The sequence below is a fragment of the Neolamprologus multifasciatus genome, chromosome 19, assembly GCF_963576455.1.
Source record: "Neolamprologus multifasciatus chromosome 19, fNeoMul1.2, whole genome shotgun sequence".
Taxonomy (NCBI): domain Eukaryota; kingdom Metazoa; phylum Chordata; class Actinopteri; order Cichliformes; family Cichlidae; genus Neolamprologus; species Neolamprologus multifasciatus.
The window spans coordinates 24,110,710-24,137,841 of record NC_140457.1 but is presented as its reverse complement, the minus strand read 5'-3'; the positions used below and the strand labels follow the sequence as shown (position 1 = coordinate 24,137,841).

Genomic DNA, 27,132 nt, shown 5'->3' with positions numbered 1-27,132 from the left:
AGACTGAGGCTGAGATAAAGAGCCAAAGGTAGAAAGAGATAAAGGGTGAGAGCTACAGGGAGTGCAGTCTGCTGCGTCTTATTTTTCCTGGGTGGGCCTTTCACAAACAGCAGCTCAGAGTTCTCATCCTGCCCGAGTGAGCGACAGAAAGACAAATAAAAGCGTCATCCCGCATTAACGCAGCGGTGTTTCCCCTCTGATATCTGGATTTGGGCGTCCCACTCAACCAAATCAGCAGCTGCTTCTATTATTGCTGCTGCATTCACTCGCTGACACGTCGGCTCGGTGTTCAGAATTCACACTACGAGATGCTCGCTTGCAAATCGGTAGCCGCACTAGCAGCTAAACCTTAAACACTGTTTAACAGACAAAATGCAGAGAGACAGCTTTTCTATCCTTAGCTCCAGACCGGTCATGGTACCATTTTTTAAATGATTATTATAATCCAAGGTCAATGGTTTTATCTTCAATACAGAATGTAGTGCCTTCATAGTTGGCTTTTCAGGCCTGCGTCACTCAAATACCATGTTTAACCTTAATACTGCACCACAAACTTAACTCATGCACCTTAAACATAGATTTAAGATCTAGACAAAGAATATAATATGAATAATTAAATAAATAAATAAATAAAACCTTCTTTAACTGGGGCCCCTGGCAATAAATCCACTGTGGTCTGCTCACCATCATACAACAATGAGACGCCAATAAAGAACTAAATAAACTTATAGAATGGTAACAAGTTATGAGTGGGAACATACATATAAATAAACGTAGCACATAAAGAAAAGACATTTGCTACAGACGCAGCTGCTGACCAGTATGGTCAGGTGGTACCAGGCTGCTGTGGCAGTGTACGGTTCCTCCACATGCTACTGAGGTCCCAGCTTGTTAAACGCCCGTATGTCTCGTTTCTCAGACTTCAATCATCCAATCCAACAAACAAACCAAACAAATAGCAGAATAAACTGTTTGGCAAGTTTTTCATGGTCACAACCCACATACTCAACCTTGCTGAACAATGGATTTTACTTACAAATGTGGCACCATTTAAGGCTTTCCAGCAGTATAAGATAATATTTCCTATTAAGATATTTCCTTAGAGGTCAAATTCAAACTGTCTCTGTGAAAATTGGGATTTGCATTTTTTACCACAGAGCCAAAGCTCCGGGACGATAGAGCAAACCTGTCTCCTGACATACCAGAGTACAACCTCGGAAGAATATGGGCAGTAGGAGTGGGGGGGGGGGAATCGATACTGTGTAGTATGGTGATATTTTGTTTGCTAATAATGTATCAATACAGGGACAGCAGAAATCGATATTTTGTTACAAAAAAGGTTTTTGTGCTCTGACTTCAGAGCATGTTGATCCTTTTTCTGAGCAAGAATCCTGACATTCCTTCACTGTCCAAATGTGTTTAACTTTTTTTTGGCAGCAATAAACATGACAGTTTACTTATTTTAATTTAAGACATGTTTTATTTTAATTAAGTTTAAAACTTTTTTATTTAATGTAAAATTATATTTTGTTTTAGATTCTTCAGTTGCTGAAGGGGCTGCATAGTTTTCATAAACTGCATAGTTCAGAATAGCTATAATTGTACCAGATGGTTGATTCAGTTAAGTTGGACTAGACTGTAATACAAACCGTTCAGTTTGTCAACAATAAAACTGAAATGAGAGAAAGACTGAGTGTGAGACTTTGATATTAGATAAAATGAATATTGATAAAGTTTACCTTTATGTACAGAATCTGAATATCACAAAATATTTTTAAAAATTGCAATAATATCGTATCGTGCTTTAAGTATTGTGATAATATCGTATCGTGGGATGTATGGTGATTCCCACCTCTAATGGGCAGCAAATTAGACTTTAGTTGGTCACACTGTCAGGATTCTCAGGCTTTTAAAAAACACTCCATACATACAGTGCTGCTGCAAAAAAAAAATGCATTAGCCAACATAAGCAAGCAGCAGTGTTCAGTCACTGAAAGCCCCACCACTAAAAACCTCCCAAACCTCCAGAAAACCCTGCGTGGAGCAGAGCAAGGTCTTGTTTACCCCAGCACATAAACAGCTGAGGACATGAGAAGGACTTCTGAAATCACTCACCTCCCTTAGCATAGGCAGCGTACACTCCTCTCAGTTTGGGTCTGCTGCTCTCCAGCTCTGCATCTATTTCTTCCTGGTATTCCTGAATTTCACCTGTTGAAGGTGTAAAACGATGTCAAAGGAACTCTTCCATAAAGACTTAGATTGCGTGATTCTCTAGGGCTTTCTAGGCTAACCCATTCAATTATATTTCTCATAGTCCCATAATTACAGCACAATATGTTAGCAGTGTAACATAATGCAAGGTTAATTACAAGTTGTACTAAGTCTAAATCATGTCCTCTATTTATGTTTTCTTTGCTTCAACCACATCCAACACTGATCTGCTTTTAGTCGAGGTCAACAAACACTTCCAAGAAAACAACAACATGTAACCAAATGTCCATCTTTAACACACAAACTTTTCTGAAAACTTAACAAAATAAAAGAAACTTAAGCCAGGACTTTGTGTTTGTGGTGGCAAACAAACAGCGACGAGACATTCATACCTTCAACGTCATCCATTTTTTTCTTGATCTCAATCTCCAGCTACAATGAGGGAGAGAAAAGAGGGTTTGGATGAGACAACGAAAGTAGCTTCCTCTCTAATAGTGGCTACAGGGTGAAACGATCGCTGAATAAAACCTCTTAGAATAAAAGAAGGTTATAACACGAGGGCTCTGGGGTGGTTAACGGCAGCACCCTTTGCTCTCAGAGTGCTTTTTCCTCCCCGGTGTATAACGTGCGTGAGTTTGATTTGATGTTGCTGGTGTGAGACTCGACTAAAGAACAGCACTCTGTGAGTACTTTCACAAAGCTTTTACATTAACTCCAATGTTTCCTCTTTTTTACATTATGGCATGAGAAAGGTCAGCTCATTACTGGGCAAAAGCTCCACCAGTAAAGTCAGATCAGTAAAAAAATTACCACTTTTTAACTTTTGGCCACATCTCACAGCTTTTGTTTGTTAAAGCCGGGTGAAAAACAAGTACGCTCCGACTCTCTGAAGCCCATCTGTCAGTTTCCACAAAGAAAAACCCAAGATCTTGAGAATTTGCTGCTGTCAGGATACAGTTTACAGTTTTTGTGGCCAAGAATGAACAAACTGCTGTAAACCTCTCCAGAAAGGAACGAGTCTTTTTAATGATACTTGATTTTTAACAGAAATCATCAAATATCAACAATATTGATATGGATAATACTCAGATTTCATTTTTCAAATCATGATTATGATCAATCCTAGTACGAAGTGTCACCTGAACCTGGGTTAATGCAGTAACAGCCTTTCAAGTAATTAAAGCCTTTTTCATCTCTGATTAACGAGCTGGTCGCCTTCAATCATGAGCCCGGTACGACACCTTCACATGTTAACTTCATTTCATCTGCCTTTTTTAAAGTAACATTTTCCAGCCTTACAATCACATTGTATTTAATTAAACGGCAGGCTGGCCACACGTCACGCTGTGGAAATGTCCCGAGAGTGAGGTGATTCCTCTTGAAGGCTGGCATTAGACAGAAAAATGAAGACGTTAACCTCTGCAATGAGTAATCATCACGCCATGTATGATGAATGGGAGTCACATGCATATGCTCAAGTTTCATTAGCTCTGCTTGCAGGTCAGTCCGTCTTTTGTTGTGCAAAATCCCTTTCGAATACTAGAAGGAATAAAGCAAAGGAAAACTTCTATTGTGAAATACTTTTTACTCTCAAAACAAATAATGGTGAGTGGGGGAAAAAAAACCAAAACTACTGAAGTACAGAAGCTATATGGAATTTAAGACCTGACAATTAGGCACCAGATATATTCTACACGCACTCACCCCTAAATCATCAGGCATGTCTCCTGTTATGTGTTAAAGCAACAAGTATGTGGGACAATGCCTTAAAAAGAGCTCGATGGCCTTTTACAGAGCCCACAAAGTGCGAGGACACCGACAACACTGATGGTGTTAGTTTAGAGGTTAATACCCTTCATCCATTATTGGGGAAAGCCTGAGGGCTGTATGTCACCATCAAGATAATAAAGGATGAAATTTTAATATTCCCTGTGGAGGGATGAATGGGTCATTTCATGAGTAATTGAGTTGATCAGGATTGATGCGCATGTGCGTTTCTAATGCTATGGTACATTAATTGGGGTAAATTGAAGGCTGAGGTTTGTGTGGAAAAACACCTGCTGGGCTTTCTTCTTCTTTAGTCCGGCTGTGTAGCAGGGCGGGTCACACTCTTGGTCCAGATCCACCTTCATGAACTCCTCGATGGTGAGCTGGCTGGTCGGCGTGTCCTCAAACTCTGTCAGCCTAACGCAAAGTGGCGTTACAAGGCAAAAGATAAGTTAGGTAATTAAGACTCAACATCTAGGGCAGGGATAGCTCAGTAGGCAGTGTTGCCAACTCCTCAGTAAGGAAAATCGCTATTGGCTGTCCTAAAAGTCGCTAGAAGTCGCTAAATGATGTCATCACCTAATTTGCATAATTGGTCATGCTAATGTAATTGTAATCTATGTTGTTGGAGAGAGAAATAACATCGTGGAAGAGACATAAAGTGAGTAAAAAACGTCCTAAATGCATTAGAATTTATTTAGAACTACAAATTAAATTTATTTTAGCAATTATTGTTTTTTTAATGTCACAATTCCAACCCTGCTCCTTTACCCGGGCTTGGACCGGCAAAAGTGACCCGAAATAGGCACTCTGGTGGAGTTACTTTGTGTGTGTGTGTTTATAAGTAGTTTTAAACCTTGTGATCCACAAAACAGCATAAGAGTAAAAGAGTAAAAGAAGAACTGACTGCGTTACAGCACCCGCTGCTTGTTGAGAGTAAAAGCGATATGCGCTTTCACGTCTTTTTTTAGCGACTTTTTTTAGGGGTCTGAAAACTCGCCAAATATAGCGACAAAGTCGCTAAGTTGGCAACACTGTCAGTAGGTAGAGTGGTGGCCCCATGATCGGAAGGTCGGGGGTTCGATTCCCCTGAACAGCTACCCTGAGGTACCCCTGAGCAAGGTCCCTACACACTGCTCCCCGGGCGCCCAATGGCTGCCCACTGCTTCACTGAGTGAATGGGTTAAATGCAGAGAGGAATTTCCCCACGGGGATCAATAAAGTACACTTTCTTTCTTTCTTTAAACATCTGGGCTGATCATCTGGACCAGCAGAACTTTTAAAGAAGGAACTTCTGCTGCTCATTTTGGCAAAAACAGACAAATCCCATAAACTTCGAGCCTCCACAGCCGGGATTTTCTACCAAATCACAAACTTTAATCACCCACCTTTTTCTCAGCGTGGATTCGCACACTTTGACGATGTTGATTATTTCTTTGACAGTGCGCCGAAAGTCATGTAGACGAGCAGCTACAAGAAGGGCTGGAAACAAACAAGCAAACGCACACAGGGATGACATTTAACCAGAATCTGCACAGAAGCAATAACAAAACGTGTGTCCGTGTATGATCAGAGAAAAGGCCGAGATGTGACTAAACACTAAAAGAAAAAAATATTATGAGCTTATGGTTTTAGGCACTTTTAGATGTGCACCTTAAACAGTGAAGAGGAGCCAACAAAACGGGGGCACCTCAGAGCCAACAAATCCACCCCCACATTAAAAAAAAAGGAGAAACAACAACGCTAATATTATGCAATGAATTGCAGTGTGAGCCTTGAAGGGGAACAGTTATGTAACTGTCATTAGACTTGCCTCGCTCAAGAGCCTGTTAAAAGATAGATGCATGCTTCCACTTCCACATGCACACTTCTAACAGCCTTGAGGAGTGAAGTGGTGGCTTTTTAGCTCCGCTGAGGACTTTCTCAGACATTTTTCATCGCCATTACCTTAAAAACCACACGACTTCAGATTTGCAGGTTTTCCTTGCTGAATACGTTTGTCGCTTCGCATTCACAAGCTCTTTGTCCTTGAAATCACAAGAAGCAACTTATAAACTCGTCTCTCCTGGCACAAACTTTTTTTTTGCATACGTTTAAAACCGTCAACAGTGATGTTTGCATCATATTTAGGAACAAACTTTTCCTTCTTCCATTTGAGTGTTTCCTTCTCAAAGATTTATGATGAGTAATTAAATATTAAGGTAATCCAGCAGAGTAACAGAGAAAGATGAACACTGAAACCATGGGAGTAAACACGCAGGGAGCAGCAGAAGGCGGCGATTCGATTTCAGGACGTCTTGGCAGGTAATGCACAAAGCCTCGATGTACTGGGCTTTGTAGCAATCACAACACAATAAGGAAGGAAGGCCTTTGAGTTCAGCTGTTTAATATAAACTGCACCACCAAAGTCCCGTAAAGACGATGACGTATCTGGTGGGAAATCAAAAACCTCACACGCTGCAGCCAGCTTAGACAGGCAGGATCGGCTTTCCCACAGGTTTCACTGGCAGGTGACCAAAAGATCCACAGTAGGAACACTCGGCTACAAACACTGCGAGAGGTGCAGCTGACTGTCAGCGTGCAGCACCCGTGAATAAACAATGCTCGTCTTTGGTTAATATAATGTAATGTTCTCATTTTATAAGACTGCACCTATGGTGTCAATCTGAAAATCATCGGTGACTTTGCACTTGAGTTATTGCGATTAACTCCAGAAGCTTCTCAGATAAGGCGTGAAACATCTTCATGAACTTAAAGAGTTTTCAGAAAACCTGACCTCTAACCTTGACCTTGAGGTCAGGGTCACCAAGACTCAACCACAGTGTTGTGTGTCCACACCCGGCAGGGTGATTACACTACCCCATCAGCATTTAGAGCTGACATAAAAACTGGACTTTTAAAAACTTAAAACTAACTGAAATGACTTTGTGAACTTAGAAAAGTAACTGAATCATGTATCATTTATTAACTGTCCAGCACTGCTCTGATATTTGGACCAGGTATCAGTCCAATAGTGCCTCAAAAGCTAGATGGGGTATCCAGAGCGGATCTACGCACTTCAGGTCTACATTGCTCTGTGTACTGTGCTGCATGTCAGCAGGAGTGCAGCAGCTGCTAAGGGGAGAAGTAGACTAGCGCAGAGTTAGCCAACAGCAAAGAGTCAGAAGTTGGAGGCATTTCCCTCCTGCTACAACAACACGTTCTTCATGCTTCAGGCAACAGAGCTCCAACAACAGAGCGTCTGTACTGTTGGAGCTCACACTTCTTTGGAAGTTTTCATCCCAGTGCACTAACACAACTGTTATCCTTTGTCACCAGCATCAAATCTCCTCCGCTACTCACGTGTGACGAGTACACCGACAGTAAAATCAAGAGCAGAGAGAGGAGAAACCAGCTCGAACGCAAACGACAGCAAAGACTCTCACATTAAGCTGAAATGAAACAAGAAGCAGTCAGAGAGCACAAACCTGCACTAACTCTCTGGGCAGTATTTACTTTTAAGGGAAGAGCATTGTAATTTGTAAATAACTAGACATGAATAACCTTATTAGATAATATTATATTACAGTATATTAATAACTATATAGGCAGCTCATTCTGCTTCTCTTAACAATACTTTATAGATATAAAACATTTTGGGATCCAATTTAAAAAGGTTGACCTGGAAGATGTTGGTGGATGTGAGCCAAATGTTAATGGGTTGGTAACATGACCCCACTCTACACCACTACAAAGCTTTATGAGAATTCAATCAAAACCTTTTGAGTTATCGTGTTAGACACTACCAAAAACATGACCATTTGGTTCCTTCTAATATGTTAAAAGCACTGTGGGAAGATTTGACACTTTCCCAACACATCATTCTGGACAGGTTTTACAGCTCTCTTTGGAAAGTTAACAGACAGGTATCGCGTTTGCAACCAAAAATCTTCATGTAGTTGGAAGAGTGGGATGCTAAGACATCATAAAGCTTATACAGAGACGTTCTCAGCATTTAGAAGAAATGCTGAAAACCACTAAAACTGGCAGGAAGACAAGTTTCTATGAAACAATTCATGCTGACAGGCATCTTTCAGCTCAGGCTGCCTAACCTGGGAATCATGTCGTGATAACACGATAACCCAGACAGCGAGAGAAATAAACTGTTTGTGTGTGAGCCTCCAAGCATCAAAGGTCAGGAGGGCTTAACTGCACGGAACAAAACTCATGGTAAAAATTAGTCATAATTAGTAGTGTAAGCATGCACAGTGTGAACCTGCAAACCACTGCTTTCTGTCAAATATAGCAGTCAGATACATCCTTGTGTTAGGTGCATGCAGCCCTTATAAAACCTTCTTACACTGATCTATAGCTGCCCCATGAGTGCGTCTGCTTACATTCACTTCCTTATCACACTGATGAAGTCACCAGGAAAATGTGGCAAAATTAAAATTTATTTTATTATTCCCTGTTAGAGAGAATGAGCCTCTGCACTAAAACATGTAACAAAGCGTTCCGGTCACTGATCGGCTCTCTGAGAGTCTGAGGTTAAAGCATCTTGATTAAGGGCACCTTGACTTTCCAGCAGAGAGCATTAATCACTTTCTTTCCTCAGATTTTCAGTCCCGCTGCTCAGAGCCTCGGGGCTGCTAGCAGCACCCCTCCTGCGAATTGAAGAAGAAGAAGGCTGCTTCAGCTTGTAGTTACCTGCTCCACAGAGTCCCGACGGCCTTCGCCCCGTGTGCATCCAGTCCCTCTTCATCCTCTGCACCAGACGCAGCGCCGTCATGGAGACCTCGCGGGTCTTATCGCCAAATTCCAGCATTTGGGCAAAACGGGGAATATAAAGGCACGGGTCTGGTGGCAAAAGGAAAGATTGGTTTTTTTTCCCAAGTTAATCACAAGGACAGCCTTAAAAATGTATAACAATGCCACTGTACTCCCCCCATATGTTTTCTTTGGTACAGCCGATTCTCAAAGTCAACATAATAATGCAACACTGTGGACGCTATACATCCACAGTTCATAGTATAGCATCAAGGAACCATTCAGGTTTTCTATGCCCTCATCTCCATTCATAATATGCCAAAGTAAAAACATAGATAAACAATTAAAATGACAGAAAGTTTGTTTCTACTATAATTTCTGATTTTTACGGTGAAAAACGATATTCTGTTAGTGAACAAAACGTTTCCTTTTTGTGATTAATTTTGTTTATACACCACATGCATGCATTCATTCATTCATTCATTCATAATCTCTGGCTCTCTTCCACAGTGTGTCTCTCGTCCTGTCTCCCTCCCCCCTCAGACGGTCATGGCAGATGTCCGCCCCTCCCTGCGCCTGGTTCTCCTGGAGGCTTATTCCTGTTAGAAGGGAGTTTTTCCTTCTCACTGTCGCCAAGTGCTTGTTCATAAGGTGTCATCTGATTGGTGGGATTTTCTCTGTATTATGCAGGGCGGTTACCTTACAACACAGCTAACAGTAAAACTTTACATTCAGACGTTTATTTTAAATTCATTTCAAGCTTCTGTGTCCACCACTTTAAAAATGAATGGTCTTTGAAAAGGATTCTTTTTGATACGGCCTTTATAAAGCCCCTTGAGGTGATTTTTGCTGTGATTCGAAGCTATACTAATAAAACTAAAATGAACTCAAGTGAATATTTTAGATGAGCCTAATCTGAAGCTGTAGGCCAATCAAAGTGAAGACTTTTTCTCACACTGGGTAGAAAAGCACAAAAGACTTCAGGGTTGTTTGACTGTTTGACGTCAAGGAGCTAATTTTGAAGGTTGTGAACGAAATGTGCTCATGGCTGATGATCATGCGCAGCTCTGTGAGGAGATGCCACCATCCTGTTTCATGCTTCATCGTCATCTATGATGCCCTTCACTTTTGCCTCCTAACCTGACATCATTGTTGTTGTTGATACCTCAGCTGCTATTTTCCAAAGGTGATTTGATGATACTGCTCATCACCTTTGGGGGTGGCTGTAGCTCAGGAGGTAGAGCAGGTCACCTACTGATCGGAAGGTTGGAGGTTCGATCCCAGGCTCCTCCAGTCTGCATGTCAAGAATCCTTGGGCAAGATACTAACCCCAAGTTGCTCTCCGATGCGTCCATCGGAGTATGAATGTGTGTGAATGTAGTTAGAAAAAGCACGAAGTATAGATAAAGTGCTTGTGAGAATGGGTGTGACTGGGTGAATGTGGCATGTTGTATAGAGCGCTTTGAGTACTCCGGGAGAGTAGAAAAGCGCTATATAAGAATCAGTCCATTTACCATTTACCTTTCTGAGGAATGAGCAGCTCCTGTATGTAATCTAAAGCAACTGCAGCATGCTACACAGTTCATGAGTGTAAGGATTCTATTTAGCATTCGTTTTGTGTTTGACTGATTGGAGAAGATAAACTGTGGCAAATTCAAGGCCACTGTGCTCAAGTTTAATTCAGCTTCTCTGCAACCACGGAGCCAGAGGCCTCTCCTGGTGGCACTTTAGCCAGAGCTCTGTCCAATAAACTGCTGCTCGCGTGCCCATGGATTTTTGTTTACAAGCCCTGGTTTGTGTGAGCAGTAAACAGACCAAAATGCCAGAGCGAGTACACTTTTCCTCTCTTAGGCCAAAAGAAAAAAGAAAAGGGAAAAAAAATGACCAAAATCCAGCCTGAAACACATCCAGATCTTAACTTACTACCACCTGTGAGCTTCCCACTAAAACCAGTTTCTGACTGCTGGCTGCTAATTAGCTCCACTGGAGGACTGGAGGATTAGCATTTAGCTTGAGTGCACCTCGAAGCAGCCTGTTTCTCATTCAGCGACTCCATCCACATTTTCTCAGCTGGCGAAAGGATTTGGATGGGCAATCATCCAATCGCAAGCTCACTCCTTAAACTTTCTGCTCGCTTCTTCTGTCTCTGAGAGACTTGCACAGTTTTGCATGTCATAAACTTTATGGGAAATACTTTAAAAACATCACGACCACCTGCTTTTACCATGAAACTGCCTGGCAGGTGGCCCGTTTGCCTTTAGTCGCTTTTTATTGTGAAAAATGATTTTACCATGCTCTGAAATCCAGTTTAAAACTCAAATGAGGAGGAATCCGGTTCCCACTGTAGCCTGAAGACTAAAAGTCGAGTTTTGTGCCCCGACTGTGATAGTGGAGTCAAATACCTTTTGAAGTCAGAGGCTCTGTTTAAAGAGCAGCCCAGTGGAAAGCTGGTAGAGCCAGCTGGTAATAAGATCCAGGCTGATCCCTTCCCCCCTCTGCACCGTGTAATGATACGTGTGCAGAGCTGGCCATCGCTGCTCCAACTTTTTACTCGGTGTCTGTAAACTCAAAACCAGGCTGAAAAAAAGAGGTTGTTTAAGAAGAAAAAAATAGCCCAAATCCTCTTTCACCGTTGAATATAATCAATCTGTGATGCTCAAACAGCCCAGGAGTCTTTCTGTGATGGAGTGCTGTAGTTTACCTTTTTCGTGTAGCCCCTTTACCTCAACCTGCCTCGCCTCTATTCCCCCAAATTACTTCAACCACCCCCGGAGAAGGGCCGCGAACTTGCTCCTTTCAATCAAATGTGGGAGCAGGGCTTCATGAATAGCATTAAAGTGTTATCATTCAGTCATGGGGAAGCTGCACCCTTCCCTCAACCCCCAAAACTGCAATGGCTCTCTATTCTAGTTTGTGCTACTCTGGGTACAGGACTCTGTCTCAGAGGTTCCTCCTCTCTCTAATAAATCCTTCTGATTGATGAACGGCAGTACAAGACGGCAGCACTACAGTGCGACCTAAAGCCTAATAAAATTTCATAAATCATTTTCTGGTCTTCAACTCCACTGAAGCTAAATTGCCATACATGATATCGTGCTGTTGGTTTGATCACTTACTTCACAAATGACCAGAATTAGACTTCAAGTAAAAGCAGCTTTTAGGAATTTACAATGTAGCAAACAAACAAAGTTTTGCTAATACTGTTACATTTATACTAGTTTGTTAGATACTTTATATTGATATACTGCAAGGCACTGTTAATTTTGATTTTGTTGTAGGCATAATTTAGGCATCTATTTTTTTTGTTTTAGTTGACTACAGTAGACTAAAACTAAAGTTGAGTCCGTTGACTAATATATAAAGTGTTAAAGTTTTTTCCTTGAAATCAAATGTGAAACGTGTGCACCGTTCTTTTCCTCTGAAACGCTGACATTTTGCTTCATTTTCATGAGAAACGGGGAGGATGGAAGCTAATTGTACCGTTTCCCGGGGGGCAGATCAAATGTGCGTGTCTAACCTTACTGCACAAGGTTATTACTTCTGATTGGAACACTTCCAAACCCATCCCGCCTACATACACAACTTCATTAGTTCTAATTAGATCTCATCTAGAATATTTTCATCTCGTTTCCTTTTGTTGACGAACGTTTAAATACATTTCATCATCGTTGTTCGTGCATTCGTTTTTAATTACTTACTGCTTGCTTTTGTCAGAAAAAGATAACTGAATAAACACTGATGCAGGGTAAGTAATGGTTCTATTTATCACTGTACTTACAATGTTATTAATGCAACTAAACAGAATTAATTAAGCAATTACTAAAAAAAGAAATGCAGATAATACAGTCACTGTTATCACTGTCAGTTTGACAGGCAGAAAAAAAGTATTTTTGCATCAACAAGGTGTTTCCCAAAGAGCTGTTAGCCAAAAACATGCCATATCTGGCATATGTTGGAATAGTTTGAAGCGTATCCTTAAAAATTTGGAAGAAATTGAACAACAAGGACAAAAGAAGTGTTTGTAAAATGAACAATAGGTGAGCTGAATGATGCGAGTATCAACAGCATTGATAGCAAGACTGTATTGGTTTCAGATCATTACCAGCGAGGTAGGGATTGATACCTTCTTTTTATCCTCTGGGTTCAGTGTGTAGCCCACTGAATTGTGTAAAATAAATATTTTTTAGAAATGAAAATTAAACTAAATATACTACTGTACTACATTCTGACACTCTACAGCAGCGGTCCCCAACCCCCGGGCCTCGGACCGGTACTGGTCCGTGAGTCGTTTGGTACCGGGCCGCGAGAGTTGAGGCTCAGGTGTGAAATGTATAGTTTTCAGGGGTTTTATCGGTTTTCAACGCTTTTTTGTTATCATTTTTATCGTTAACTCGGTATTCCTGGGTCTTTTCACGTGTGTTATGAATAAATCTTATTTTTTTCGGTACCGGTACTAGCTTTATTTTGTTGTATTTATCCGCGACACCTTAAAGGTCGGTCCGTAAAAATATTTTCGGGCATAAACCGGTCCGTGGCGCAAAAAAGGTTGGAGACCGCTGCTCTACGGATTCAGCGGTCATTAAAATGTGTTCAGAATTTGCCAATTGATGATTCATCTTATTAATCATGACACGCCGCTCTCCCCTACATAAACTGTCTTTATGAGTTAAAAGTATCGGTATCGGCAATACTGGCCCTGCATTTACTCTGTATAGGATCAACACCAAAGTCTGCAGTACTGCACAACACTAAAGCAAGTTAATCTAAAATCTGACCACTGTCCTATGAGGAGCAATTCTTGTTAACTGTGCAGAGATGAACAAACAACTTGTCATCCTACAGGTTTATTGCATGATCTTCAGACAACAAATGACCACAGAGAGTAAACAAATGGACTTGGTAAATGGACTTCTTATATAGCGCTTTTCTACTCAGTCTGAGCACTCAAAGCGCTTTATACAACTAATTCATTCACCCAATCACACCCATTCACACAAGCACTTTTTTCTGACCTAAGTGCTAAGTAGTCTACCATTCATACACATTCACACTCCGATGGATGCATCGGAGAACAACATGGGGTTAGTATCTTGCCCAAGGATATTTGGCATGCAGACTGGAGCAGACTAGGATCAAACCACCGACCTTCTGATTAGTGGCTGACCTGCTCTGCCACCTGAGCTACAGCCACCCCCAACCAACAACCAAAGAAATATAAAATGGAATCAACACTGGCAAATGGGACACACAAAAAAAAATTAAAACTATAAATATATACAAAATGTCTAATAAAAGATGTTTAAAAAATGACCAAAGACAGATACAAATGGGATGCAAAATTGACAAAAAAAAAAAAAAGCCCACAAACTCACAAAAACAAAGACAAAAGTCCCAGGACTGCCACAGAGTGACTCCAATGGCATCAAACAAATTTTAAGTCACACTTATTAACCACACGGGAACACAAAGACACATCTGTAGGGGTCGTCCTAAACAGAAGTGTGTGTCTGCATAGGTGGGGGGTTGGGGGGGTTACTTGCGTTGTCTCCCTGGTGTGTATTGTCTTTCACTCCAGCCCTGCTCCTCCTCTGAGGAGGAGAGATCAGAGCGTCTGTCCTGTGACGCACTCTGCGGAGCTAGTGAAGGAGGGGCCTCTTTGGCCTCACGTCAGCGCGATGCGTGATTGTTATTGGTCCTCGGCGGGCCCTGGGCGTTCAAGGAGAGCACGACCAAAAATAAGGAGGAGGGGGAGGCGGGGAGGAGTAAAAAAAAAATGAGAGGGGGGGGGGGGGCGAAAAAACCGAGCGGAGCTTAAAAACTCCCGACAAATGATTATTTACCTCGGCAGCAGCGGAACATCGTAGCTGGCTTCGTGTCGGTCTACAGCCGATTCGGAGAAAAAGGGGGAAAAATCGGGAGAGAAATGTGCGTGAGGATTAACGCAGAGGCGGGGTGGGAATAAAATAGGCTGGACTTGACTACCAGCTGCGACTATCCGGATTACCCACTCGCTGGAAAAGGGAGAAAACAAGCGAAGCTTCGCGGACATTTGTGCGCTCGGAGAGGATGAGCTGACCGCCGAGGAACGGGGAAAAAAACAAGTGTTTGAGGTCGAAAGTTGCGAGTGGATGTGGAAACGGACAGCAGTGGGCCTGGGAGGATATTTAGATGCTGTCGCGTAAACTTCGCTGTCGGTGCCGTTTGAAACCGGCGTTGTAGGAACCGGACCGCACAGGAAAGGGAAAAAAAAAAAGAAAAACACTCAATCCACCGCAGCGACAAGCTTCATGTCGAGCCCGACAGCAGTTTATTGTACCGGGTATTAAAGAGACAGCGAGCGAGAGGGAGGAGGAAAAAACCCAGAAGATCGGCTGCTCGTGCAGATGCCAACGGCAGACTGCAGGTTGCTCCATCATGGCCGGATCATGAGGTGTTTGACTTATTTGCTGCTACTTCCAGAAACACTGAAAAAGTCCAAGAAGGTAACCAGGCTGCCGGGCCGGCTGCCGCTATGTTATGAGATCCTGACTCTGTCCCTGTCGAGCAAGAAAAAGCAGCAGGAGAAGAAGATGGCTGCGGAGTTATACCCCGCTAACAACACCAACCTGGCCAACGGCACTACGGTGGCTGACGCGGAGAAGACCAAGGAGCTGCAGGTGTGCCAGGCCAGCGGGAGCAGCGCCGGCGGCGGAGGGAGCGCGGCGACCACCCCGACCACCCAGCAAAACATCAACAACAACAACGTAGACCCACCCAGCTGGCAGTGCAGCCACCCCACGCTCCGAGAGAGGTAACTCCAGAAACACAGAGGACAATTATCCGCCTAATCTACCGGGGCACACTGTGCGCAAAAAGCCCGGTCACAGGGATCGCAGTGCGAAAGAGTCGCTGTCAGAGTAATGACAGCCGCTTTGACTCGGTGTATAAACACGGAAGCTGGCAGCAGCAAAGTGCACGAAAATCACTGCTGTGAGGATCGCTCATGCTCGTTTTACTTTTACTTTGCAGCACTTTGACTCCCTTAAAGTTTCTAGAAAACTGATTTACTGTTGGAGCGTCTATCTAAACCAACATGAGCTTTTTTTGTTTGTTTTACTTATTTGCTCCTACCGTTCTTTAATCTATTTAATTTATTCTGGCAGTAAACAAATCCCACTTGAGTTTGAACTGTTGATCTGCCAAAACAAGACATTTTAAAAATGTCACCAAGCACTCTGGGGAACTTTCCATAGATCCCAATGAGCTGACATTTTCAAAGCTGAGGGATAAAGTGAGAAAACAATAAGAGGGTAGTCCTCTTTTTTTCCCTGTAGCCCTCCTGTTAGAGCTACATCCTCCCTAAATCTATGAAAATAACCAGTGTCTCTAGGCAAAAGCAGTGTGGGAGGACTTGTTATACAATAGTTGAGGCTTACTTGTGAAACCTGCTCTGTTTTTAGGAACGCCTTGATGTTTAACAATGAGCTGATGGCTGATGTCCACTTCATTGTTGGGCCCTTGGGGGCCTCGCAGAAGCTTCCCGCGCACAAGGTAAGGAGCGCATCTCGGAAAAATCGCTGCAAACCAGAGAAAGACGGGAAGCTTACGCACTAACTTAACTAATGTTGATATTTGAGCTCTGAGGACAATGCAAGGTAATATATCGGCTCTAGTGTTGAACTTGTGAAAGACGAGCTCCTCTGGTTTCTCTGACGCATCTGTCTCCTCCCCTCTCAGTACGTGCTGGCCGTGGGAAGCTCCGTCTTCTGTGCCATGTTTTACAGCGATCTGGCGGAGGAGGAGTCTGAGATCCATATCCCAGATGTGGAACCTGCTGCTTTTCTAATTCTGCTGAAGTAAGCCACTCACCATCCCTTCGCTCAGCCAACCAGAAGCTGAGATGACAAGCACAGTCAGTGTCACTTCAAAGTATATTATTACTCATCCAAAGCTAAGCAGAGGCGAATGCCAAAATGCTGGGAGCACCAGAGAGCCGTGGCAGCGGTGCTCTGTAATTGCTGGTTTTCTCAGCGCTCTTTGTTCGACTGGCAACAATCCCCCCCCCCCTTTTCCTCATCCTGACAGTTTGCCTTTATGCACACTAGTAGTTATAAATAACATGCCTTTGTTGCTCATTCAGTAGCGCTGGCTAAAAGCGTAGCAGATTGTTGCTCTGCAGACTTTCTGGAAAACGGCTAGGATTATGTATAATGGTGTTATATAATCTTCTTTGGGAAGGAAAAGAATTCCCTTTTTTGTTTGCCGAGTCTCTTGATACAGTAGGAAGAAGAAGAAATGTGGAGCCAGAGTCACTTAAATGTGGTCATCACTGTATCTTCTTAGTCAGCATATCATCTGTCAGCCAGTCTGATTTCTGTACATTTAAGGCTCTTTTCTTTCTCCCAGGTACTTGTACAGCGATGAGATCGACCTGGAGGCAGACACGGTGCTGGCCACCCTGTATGCTGCCAAAAAGTACATCGTCCCTGCACTGGCCAAGGCCTGCGTCACCTTCCTGGAGACCAGCCTGGAGGCCAAGAATGCCTGCGTGCTGCTCTCTCAGAGCCGCCTGTTTGAGGAGCCCGAGCTGACGCAGCGCTGCTGGGAGGTAATCGACGCCCAGGCCGAGCTCGCGCTGCGCTCGGAGGGCTTCTGTGAGATCGACCTGCAGACGCTGGACATCATCTTGCGGCGGGAGACCCTCAACACCAAAGAAGTGGTGGTGTTTGAGGCGGTCATGAACTGGGCCACGGCAGAATGCAAGAGACAGGGTTTGGGGCCGACCACTCGCAACAAAAGAGAGGTGCTGGGTAAGGCGCTGTTCTTGGTGCGCATCCCCACCATGAGCCTGGACGAATTTGCAAACGGTGCCGCGCAGTCGGACATCCTGACACTGGAGGAGACGCACAATGTCTTCCTGTGGTACACTGCGGCTAAAAAGCCCCAACTAGACTTCCCTCTGAATCCCAGGAAGGGCTTGGCTCCTCAGAGGTGCCACCGCTTCCAGTCCTCGGCCTACCGGAGCAACCAGTGGCGCTACCGCGGCCGGTGCGACAGCATCCAGTTTGCTGTGGACAAGCGGATCTTTATTGCCGGTTTGGGCCTGTACGGGTCGAGCGGCGGCAAAGCCGAGTACAGCGTCAAAATCGAGCTTAAGAGACAGGGGGTGATCCTGGCGCAGAACCTGACAAAGTTTGTGTCGGACGGCTCGAGCAGCACGTTCCCGGTGTGGTTCGAGCATCCCGTTCAGGTGGAGCAGGACGCGTTCTACACAGTGAGCGCCGTCCTGGACGGGAATGAGCTGAGCTACTTCGGCCAGGAGGGCATGACGGAGGTGCAGTGCGGGAAGGTCACGTTTCAGTTCCAGTGCTCCTCCGACAGCACCAACGGGACTGGAGTACAGGGAGGACAGATCCCCGAGCTTGTGTTCTATGCATAAGCCGCTCTGGACTGCTGATGGGAAATCAGGTCTATCGCTGCCTCCCAACCTTCAAAGTAATGTAGCATTAAAAGACACTTGAGTAATGTCACACTAAATGGCCTGGTTAGTTCTATAAGAGACTATTTTAAAAGCGAAGGAGCTGTTTTATCTTATTTAATTTAATGTTATTTTTTTATTTAAATGCTGATTTAACGTTATTCGCTCAGAAGCTTGTGTTTTTCAAGGGCTGCGGCTGCTGTAGGAACAACATTAATACAGTGACCTGTGGTTATGTAATCAAGCTGAGCTCCAGAACTGGAACAAGTAGGGTCTGCTTCAAATTGTGTAATTGCAAGTCTATATACAATGTTGTTACTATAGTCCAGGCAGCAATATCACCTGAGGAGCAAACTTTATGTAGTTGTTCGATTCTAATGCAGAAAAAAAAAGTAGAAATTGTGTCAAGAGTCGTTTTGCACTTCAGAGGACGGCCTCAGAAACGTTGTGTCTTTTTGTAAAATACAATTTATCTGTTAACAGCTTGATGCTGTTGATGAGCAGATGTGTTCTGTACAAGAATGCTTATACACCTGCCGAAATATAAAGGTTATAATGTGAGAAAGCCGCACATGTGACATCTTATGGGATCTGGGTGAGGGAGTGGGGGATTTGAGGGGCAGCAGCGCCCTCTGGTAACTAAAGTGGGAACTACACATTAGGTTTCTACCTCACTTGCATGGAGTCTGGCAGGCACATTTTGAGGACTGATAAGGGTTCTGCCTCTTTTTGTAAGTGAGGATTTGGATTCATTTCCTACTAAATAAACTGCACAGTGCATTTAAGAGACAGCACACTGTCTGCCATTAACGCTGGCAAAACACTATAATGGAAATGCAAAGCTATGCACGAGGAAAGCTTGTGATTTTCTTTGACAGTTTCCCAAAATATTTCATACATTATAGTTAATGTTAATGCACTTCTGCTTTGACAGGAAGGCTCGTCGTGTTCGATTTAAGGCAACAGAGCTCATAATCTTCCAGGCAGCTGCAGACCAGCCTTACAAAACTCAAAGGTGGTCACATTTGAGTTTTTGTAAATGTAGAAAAGTCAAACTCTTGAGTTTAATAGGCTAATAATATGCCGTACTTCACAAAAAGTACAGGATGCTCTCAGAAACAATAACAAGGACCGGTTTTATTTATTAGATAATTAGATAAAGTGTGGAAAACCGAAAAATTAGAATAAAACATATTTTGGTGTGAATGCCCTCCACCTCCACCTCATCACAGTTTTTCCCCAGTTCTGGAAGTTTCTCTGGAGGAGCTTTCAACAGTGTGAAGAAATAACTCACTCTTATGGCCACTTAACAAATAATATTTTTACAGAAAGGTGTAACATACACTCGCCACCTTCTAGTTCTGGGCTGGACCCTCTCCATGCATGTCTGCAAAGATTCAACAAAGTTGGTGCAAACATTCCTCACAGAGCTCGGTCCATATTGAGCAGTTGTTGTCATGCAGTTGCTGTCAGCTCCACACCCATGAGGATAACCTCTCATTACATTACACCACTGCCAGCCTGATCCGCTGATACAAATCAGTCCCTGCTTTCATGTTCTTTATACCAAATTCCGACTCTACCATCCAAATGTCGCAGCACAAATCAAACCTGAGCAGACTGGGCCGTTTTTCTGACCTTCTATGGTCTAATTTTGTTGAGCCTGTGTGAATTACAGCCTCAGTTTCCAGTTCTTAGCCCACAGATGTGACACCTGGTGTGGTCTGCTGCTGTGAAGTCCATATGCTACAAGGTTTGACATGTTGTACCTCCAGAGATGCTCTTCCCTGGCTGTAATGAGTGGTTATTTGAGTTTCTGTTGCCCTTCGATCAGCTTGAAGAAGTCTAGCCGTACTTTTTGACATCAATGAGGCATTTTTGCCCAGAGATCTGCTGCCATCTAGACATTTTCCTACGTTTGGACCATTCTGTGAATCTGAGCTGCCTGACATAAATGCAGCGAGTTGCTGTTATATGATTGCCTATGATTGCCATGCGCTACAGAGAAGTTCAACAGGTATACTAAACGAAGGGATAAATGAGTGTATACAGCTTTTCATCCTCCAGCTCCAGCTTCTTTTCCCTGTTGTTAAATCTATAGTGAACATTTCTGGTTTTTACAATATGTGAAAGGTATGACACACCTGATTCAGCATTTTAATAACACGACTCACAGTAAACAGAGTAAAGTGGAGGTCAAATACCTATAGCAGGAGCGTTGATGCAAAGTTCTCTGGCCAGAACGAGAAACGTTCTTCCCAACACGTAGACGTTCACCTGTGGATGAGACAACACAGGACGAGTAAACGATGTTATTCAGCAGACGTAAAGTACCTCGCACTGCCAGGAAACGTGTATCTAATGAGTCCAGGAGCCATTAAATCCATTCAAAGCCACTTAAAGAATTATAGTAGAGTGCGATTAAGCACACTATCAGGACATGAAACAAGGCCGTTGCATCACCGGCAGGACAAGTGTTCTGGTTACATAATTGACCTGAAGGTTGCAGAACATTACGCTTCATTATGTCTGATTTGGACTCATCTCTAATGAAAACACCTGCAGCTGCACTCGCTGTGCCCACGTTTTGGTTTCTCTGCTCGGTCCGGACAATCCTGACTTTTCCTCACTCTGAACAGCCCAGAAAATAGTGACGCTTTAGCTTGTTGTGATGAACTCATCGAATTTTAAAAGCAACTTAAATATCTTCATCGCTGATGATTAAGAAAGCCCCTCAGAGACTTCTAGATTTACAAATAAAGCACAACAACTGAATAATCTGACTGGTTCATGTTAAAGTGAAGGCAACTGCTGGTAACAGACTTGTTTCAGTTTCTCCAGCTTCTCAAATGTGACGATTTGCTGTTCATCTTTGTTTTAAATGACAGTAAATTGACCATCTTTGGCATCTGAACTGATTGGCAGCCAAAATAAATCATGTGAAGATAAAATTTTACCTTTTTTCGCATCAAAACTGACACGAATCCATAAATAATTTGTATAAACCCTAATCTAGTGAATTTTGTTATTTTATTCTGGCCAACTTTTATTTTTTAAGGCTGCATCACTTGTGTCACTTTGAAAAATTGGGTTTGCATGTTTCTCTGCAACACTGCGTGAAAGCAGACCTGTGTAGATGAGCACAAGCATACGATGCAGAACTTAAGAGTGTGCGTATAAGTACTTTAACATGATTCGCAGCAGTGGAGGAGCTCTTTTAACAACACAAAGTCCAACCAGTCATTTCCCGTCCCCAAACAATTCTCATAAGACAACAGTTGCCTCATAATGCTGTGTATCGTAAGGTAGAAACTAGAGCAGGGCGATATGACCAAAAATATTTATCACGATATACATTTGAAAATTTGCGATAACGATATAACTGACGATATAATTGACACTAGACAAAATACTTTACAACTCCACAACTTTATTAGTGCAAAAAACCCACATCAATGTATTTTCACTTAAACAAGCAGCTGTTTTTTATGTGCATTAAAGTTACATAAAAATGTAACAGTGCAAATTCCTTGCTGACAGTTTAACCAAAAGGCATTTCCAGTGGAAATTGGCCGACATATCCTCAGCATAACCATGTAGAATATCCACAAAACTTAAAGAGGTTATACACACACAATACGGTAATATTATGTTGAAGCACAGTACGTATCACTCCGCGAGGCTCCTGCCTACGGTAGCCGTAATGCTCCGACAATCCATCAAGCTGTGCGGGTGCGTAGCTTAGCAAAGTCGTACTAAAACATTTGACAGATTTTCGAGCGCCGTGTACGACATAAAATCGTTTCGAGGTGAGTAAACACAACCAGAATTCATACATAAGGCACACGGGATTATAAGGGGCTCTGTCGATTTTCAGAAAAATCAAAGGATTGATTTTAAGTGTGCCGTATTTTCCAAACAACACGGTAATAACGACGGCCCGCTAGCATGCGCTACCAAAAATAGTGCTTTGTTGTGTATCTGACGGATGAAAGCTAAACCAGTTCCACATCACTGAAGTTGCAGCATTTTTACAAACCAATTCTGGTTCATCCGTTTCATCCAACGATCCACTTTCGCTCTTCTCATTCTGCGTCGCCGCCATGTGCGTATGTAAACATAGACACTGCGCATGCACGTTTTACCCATATTCTATCGCGATATTTCATTCTCCTATCGTTGCCCAAAATTACACCGATATTACCGTGAACGGTATGATATAGCCCAGCCCTAGTAGAAACCCGATAACACATCAAAAACACCAACAAACAACCTCTGTGAGCAAGCAGTTGGTGACAGTGGGAAGGAAAAAACTCCCTTTCAATAGGAAGAAACATCCTGCAGAACCAGGCTCAGGCTGGAGTGGCTATCTGCTGCAACCAGTTGTGGGTGAGGGGAGGAAAACAATCCAGGGATTTGTGTCTCCTCCTGGGATCTTTACACAGTCACCTAACAAGTGAAAGTCATAAAATATGAAGTATATCTTACTTGTTAAAACCATACAACTAGTTTTGTGTCAATTGTGTTCTACGTTATTGAACAAGTAAATTTGTCAGTCACTGAGGCTTTAAGATCAACCGGACTGCAAAAATCCGTGCTTGATGCTTGATAAACTGGGGCTGATGCATTTTCCTATTCAAACCTTCTGGAAGAGGATCTGATAAGAAATCCCTTGTGCGGTTAAAACTAGGCTGAGCAGCAAACTAGAAACCAGGTTTGTCAAAGGAAGAGAGGAAACGGGAGGTGAATGGTGCTGTGTGTCATCAGGGTTATCTCACAGGAACCTCCCATCACAGATGTTTCATTGTGTTTGACCCCACAACATCTCCAGAAGGCTCAGCAGTTAAAAAAAGGGGGTTGGGGGTGCCCCCACCCACCCCCTACTTTATCTGAAAGGATCTGATGATGGATACTGTTGCATAACAAAGCCACGAGGCTGCACATCTATCCTCTCTTAAAGAATTAACAGCGCTGCAGCCTGGAATTAAATTCTGCTCTGGCTGAAATTTGAAGGAGGCGGCAGTGAAAGCTGCAGGATCAGGTCGCGAACTCGGGTCACTTCTCTGTCATTCCTTCAGACCAACTCTCCCGAGAACACGGGGAGGGGGGAGCAAAACGAGGAGGTCTTAGGAACAGACAGACGGACTCTTGCTCGAGGCCTCCCCTGGTGTCGAGCAGGGACAGATGCTGCTTTGCTATTCTGGGAAGTTGATTCCAGCGAGGAATTTCTACATGAAAGCAGAAGGAAGTGGAACAAGTGCAGTCACTACTGTGTGACTGATAAAACGCCATCTTCGCCATCATTAATACTACGATACACAGACATGAGGAGTCACACCGACTCAGAGTAATCTGCACAAGAATAAGAAACAGTAAAGAGCCAACCTCATTTTAATGATGACATAAACAGCACAAAAACACAGTGTGCTTGATCTGCCCAGCACCAAACACCAATCAGAGTTAGAGAAGAGCTGGTGAAGCTTTAGCACCTTAAGAACAGGCGTTTTTCTCCGGAGCTGGAAAACATTAAAACCGGAGCTAACAGAGTTTTAATATAAGGATGTATCTTCATCAAATATTGTTTTTCTACTGGATACAGAAAAACTACAAATAACCAGCTGCAAGCTCAATACATCATTGCTCTTTCTTGTTGTGATTGACAAAAGCTCTCAGGTTTATATTTTATATCCTGGTTTTGTGCATGTAATAACACCGTGCCAAACAGGTCATTTTTAGAAGAAAAAATTGAAACTCGTGACCCAAACTGCCCGCCGTACACATCTATCATAGTTTTCAGACCCCTGATTGGAGCTGTGCACCGTGTTCCTGTGCAGAGAGATTTATTACAGATACCGAAGGCACTCTCAATTTCAGCTGGACTCATAAAGTAGTTTGTTTTTGCCTAATTATACTTGCTAGCTGGATTTGCCACTTTATTACAACTTTTAATTAATCAGAAGTCTCGGGGTGGCTGAAAAGCACACAATTATTTTTACAATGTGTACACGCTGCACTTTAAGACAGGAACCGAGAGTCACACTGTTTCTATTATCTGCTGAAAACTGAAAAAGAACGAAGAGATTGCAAACATTTTACGCAATTTTGGAAACTTTGTTCTGTATGATGCACAAGATGCAGATATATCCTAAAAATAAGTGTTAGAACTGTCAATCGTCTGTTATGCAGAACATCATGATGTAAACAGTCGTCACAGACAAGTGACATTCACTCTTGTGGTCTGAACATTACATTCGAGTCACGCCTGAGACTTTAAAGTTCAGCAGTGGCTGAACCTGAGAAGTAAACAATCTCCTCTCCATCGAAGCGTTAAATCAAACTTTCCACGGTCAAAGTTCAACCCCCAGCACCCTACAATCAAAACTACTGCGTGGTTACCTGATACGTCACAGTTCAACAGGTGGACACAGTGATTGGGGCTTTAGAGGGGAACAGCTTTCAATTAAAGAGCTCCTGATGTGGTTCGTATGACTGAAGGCAGCTCCTCTGACAAGCCTGAGGATAAACAGCTCTTTGATAAAGTTGAAAGCTACAAACAGCTGCTGTCAGCAGGTCTGCATGTCTTTATACCACAAACAATGGAACTGGGCAAATGGCAAGTTTGCTTAATGATCCCAAACTGATTGTTAACCAGGATCCCAGACTGAAATCTTAGCACAAAGTTTAGCAGCTGAAACCAATCAAACATAACATTTTAAGCACTCACAGGTAAAGTGAATAACACGGATTATCTCTTCATTATGCCACCTGTTAGTCGGTGGGATATATTAGGGAGCAAGTTAGTCCTCAAAGTACTAAGAAGTAGGGGTGGGGGGAAAAAATCGATACTGTGTAGCATCGTGATATTTTGTTTGCTAATAATGTATCAATACAGGGACAGCAGAAATCAATATTTTGTTACAAAAAAGGTTTTTGTGCTCTGACTTCAGAGCATGTTGATCCTTTTTCTGAGCAAGAATCCTGACATTCCTTCACTGTCCAAATGTGTTTAACTTTTTTATGGCAGCAATAAACATGACAGTTTACTTATTTTAATTTAAGACATGTTTTATTTTAATTAAGTTTAAAACTTTTTTATTTAATGTAAAATTATATTTTGTTTTAATTTACTTTCAAATTCTTCAGTTGCTGAATGGGCTGCATAGTTTTCATAAACTGCATAGTTCAGAATAGCTATAATTGTACCAGATGGTTGTTCAGTTAAGTTGGACTAGACTGTAATACAAACCGTTCAGTTTGTCAACAATAAAACTGAAATGAGAGAAAGACTGAGTGTGAGACTTTGATATTAGATAAAATGAATATTGATAAAGTTTACCTTTATGTACAGAATCCGAAAATCGCAAAATATTTAAAAAATTGCAATAATATCGTATCGTGCGTTAAGTATTGTGATAATATCGTATCGTGGGATGTATGGTGATTCCCACCTCTACTAAGAAGCAGGAAAAATAGGGAAGCGTAAGGATTTGAGCGAGTTTGACGAGGACCAAATTGTGTCAGAGCATCTCAAAAACTGCAGCTGGGGGTTCCCAGTCTGCAGAGGTCAGTATCTATCAATAAGCGATCCAAGGAAGGAACAGTGGTGACCCTGGACATGTGAGGCTCGCACCTTCAGGGGTCCAGTGGAGTCCATGCCTTGATGGTTCAGGACTGTTTTGGCAGCGAAATGTGGACCAACATAACATTACGCAAGTGTACAGAATGTTCTGCCTGATTGGTCTATAAGACAATAAATATATGACAACCCACAGCATCCTAAAAAGCACTCAAAGGATCATTTTTGTCTGTGTCCCTGTAGCCCTGAGGGCCAAAAGCCAGACTAGCAACTTAAATGCATTTGTTCTTGAAGAATAACACTCACTGGGATCAGGAATGATTCAATTTCATGTTACCACCAACTGGCAAACATCTGGTGTGGTGACACTCCCCCAAAGACTGACGAAGCCTCCAAATAGTGTGGAGGTCACCACCCAAAGCACCTGTTGCACAAAACTCTGCATGTGTGCAAAGATACAGCTCTCACATGAAAGAAACATCTGAACCACTCAATTAATGACCAACATGCTAAACTGCCATAATGTCAGCTGGATACAAAGGCAGCTGGTATCGATCCGACCCTCAGCAGTGGAGCCTCTCCGTTTAAGCAGCTTTGAGAAAACAGCCTGAGACGGACAAAGCTGACCATTCATCCAAACAATGCTAGGAAGACCAAGTGGTCTGGGTGTGGATCCATAAAAAGTGATTGGTAGAGTAAAACACACCCCACCGCCCCAGCAGCAGCAGCTACAGCCACATTTCTCAGCATTAATAACCCCACAACCCCACCCACCTAAAATCCAATACAAATCCATTCCCAACCCCCAAATGCCAGGGTGGTGCTGGTGGTGGGGGAGGGGTGGACGGCTCCTCCAGGACAGCTGGGTGTATAAAAATAAAAGCCCCCGACCAGCTGTGACTCTGAGAAATGTCCCATCCTCACCGACACCACACCCCTGACTCACTGTGAATTAAATATGCAGACAAATGGAGGGCTTACTAAATTTATACACATGCAGACGAGAAAGATTTAATCACACGAGGGAAAGCGTGAGTGCAGGAGCAGCTAGGGAGACCTGCACTATGGGAGCAGTGGTAGAAGGTAGTGTGTTTAACTGGTTTGCTTGAACAGGGTTGGGCCTTAAGACGCATCAAAGTGAGAAAGACATTTTCATCCAAGTCTGGAGAAGTTATTTCATTGTAACAGTTTTTAATATGGATTTACAGCAGATTTCATGAAAGAATACAAGAAATATGGTCTAATATAAACAGGGGCTGATCAAACTGATGTGGACATTTTTACCCTATTTTGTTCTAAAGACCAAAGAATTCACTGATAATATGAAAAAAAAACCCACAAATCAATCAATCATCCAATATAGACATAGTAAAAC

General features: G+C 42.8%; 1 protein-coding gene across 2 annotated transcripts in view; it reads right to left on the bottom strand.

The window, feature by feature from the left end:
- Positions 1-27,132, bottom strand: part of LOC146496687 (transcription factor IIIB 90 kDa subunit-like) — a 147,570-nt gene that overhangs the window by 92,624 nt on the left and 27,814 nt on the right. Inside the window, exons 6-11 of one of the 2 annotated variants that reach the window (XM_085144319.1) lie at positions 20,386-20,458; positions 8,665-8,814; positions 5,367-5,460; positions 4,269-4,395; positions 2,604-2,643; positions 2,116-2,208 (exon numbers count right to left, since the gene is read on the bottom strand). In XM_085144319.1, the coding sequence (XP_085000445.1) occupies positions 2,116-2,208; positions 2,604-2,643; positions 4,269-4,395; positions 5,367-5,460; positions 8,665-8,814; positions 20,386-20,458 (577 nt within the window). Of the gene's footprint in view, positions 1-2,115; positions 2,209-2,603; positions 2,644-4,268; positions 4,396-5,366; positions 5,461-8,664; positions 8,815-16,139; positions 27,087-27,132 lie in introns of those variants that run through there. The other variant, XM_085144320.1, reaches the window with a different exon arrangement.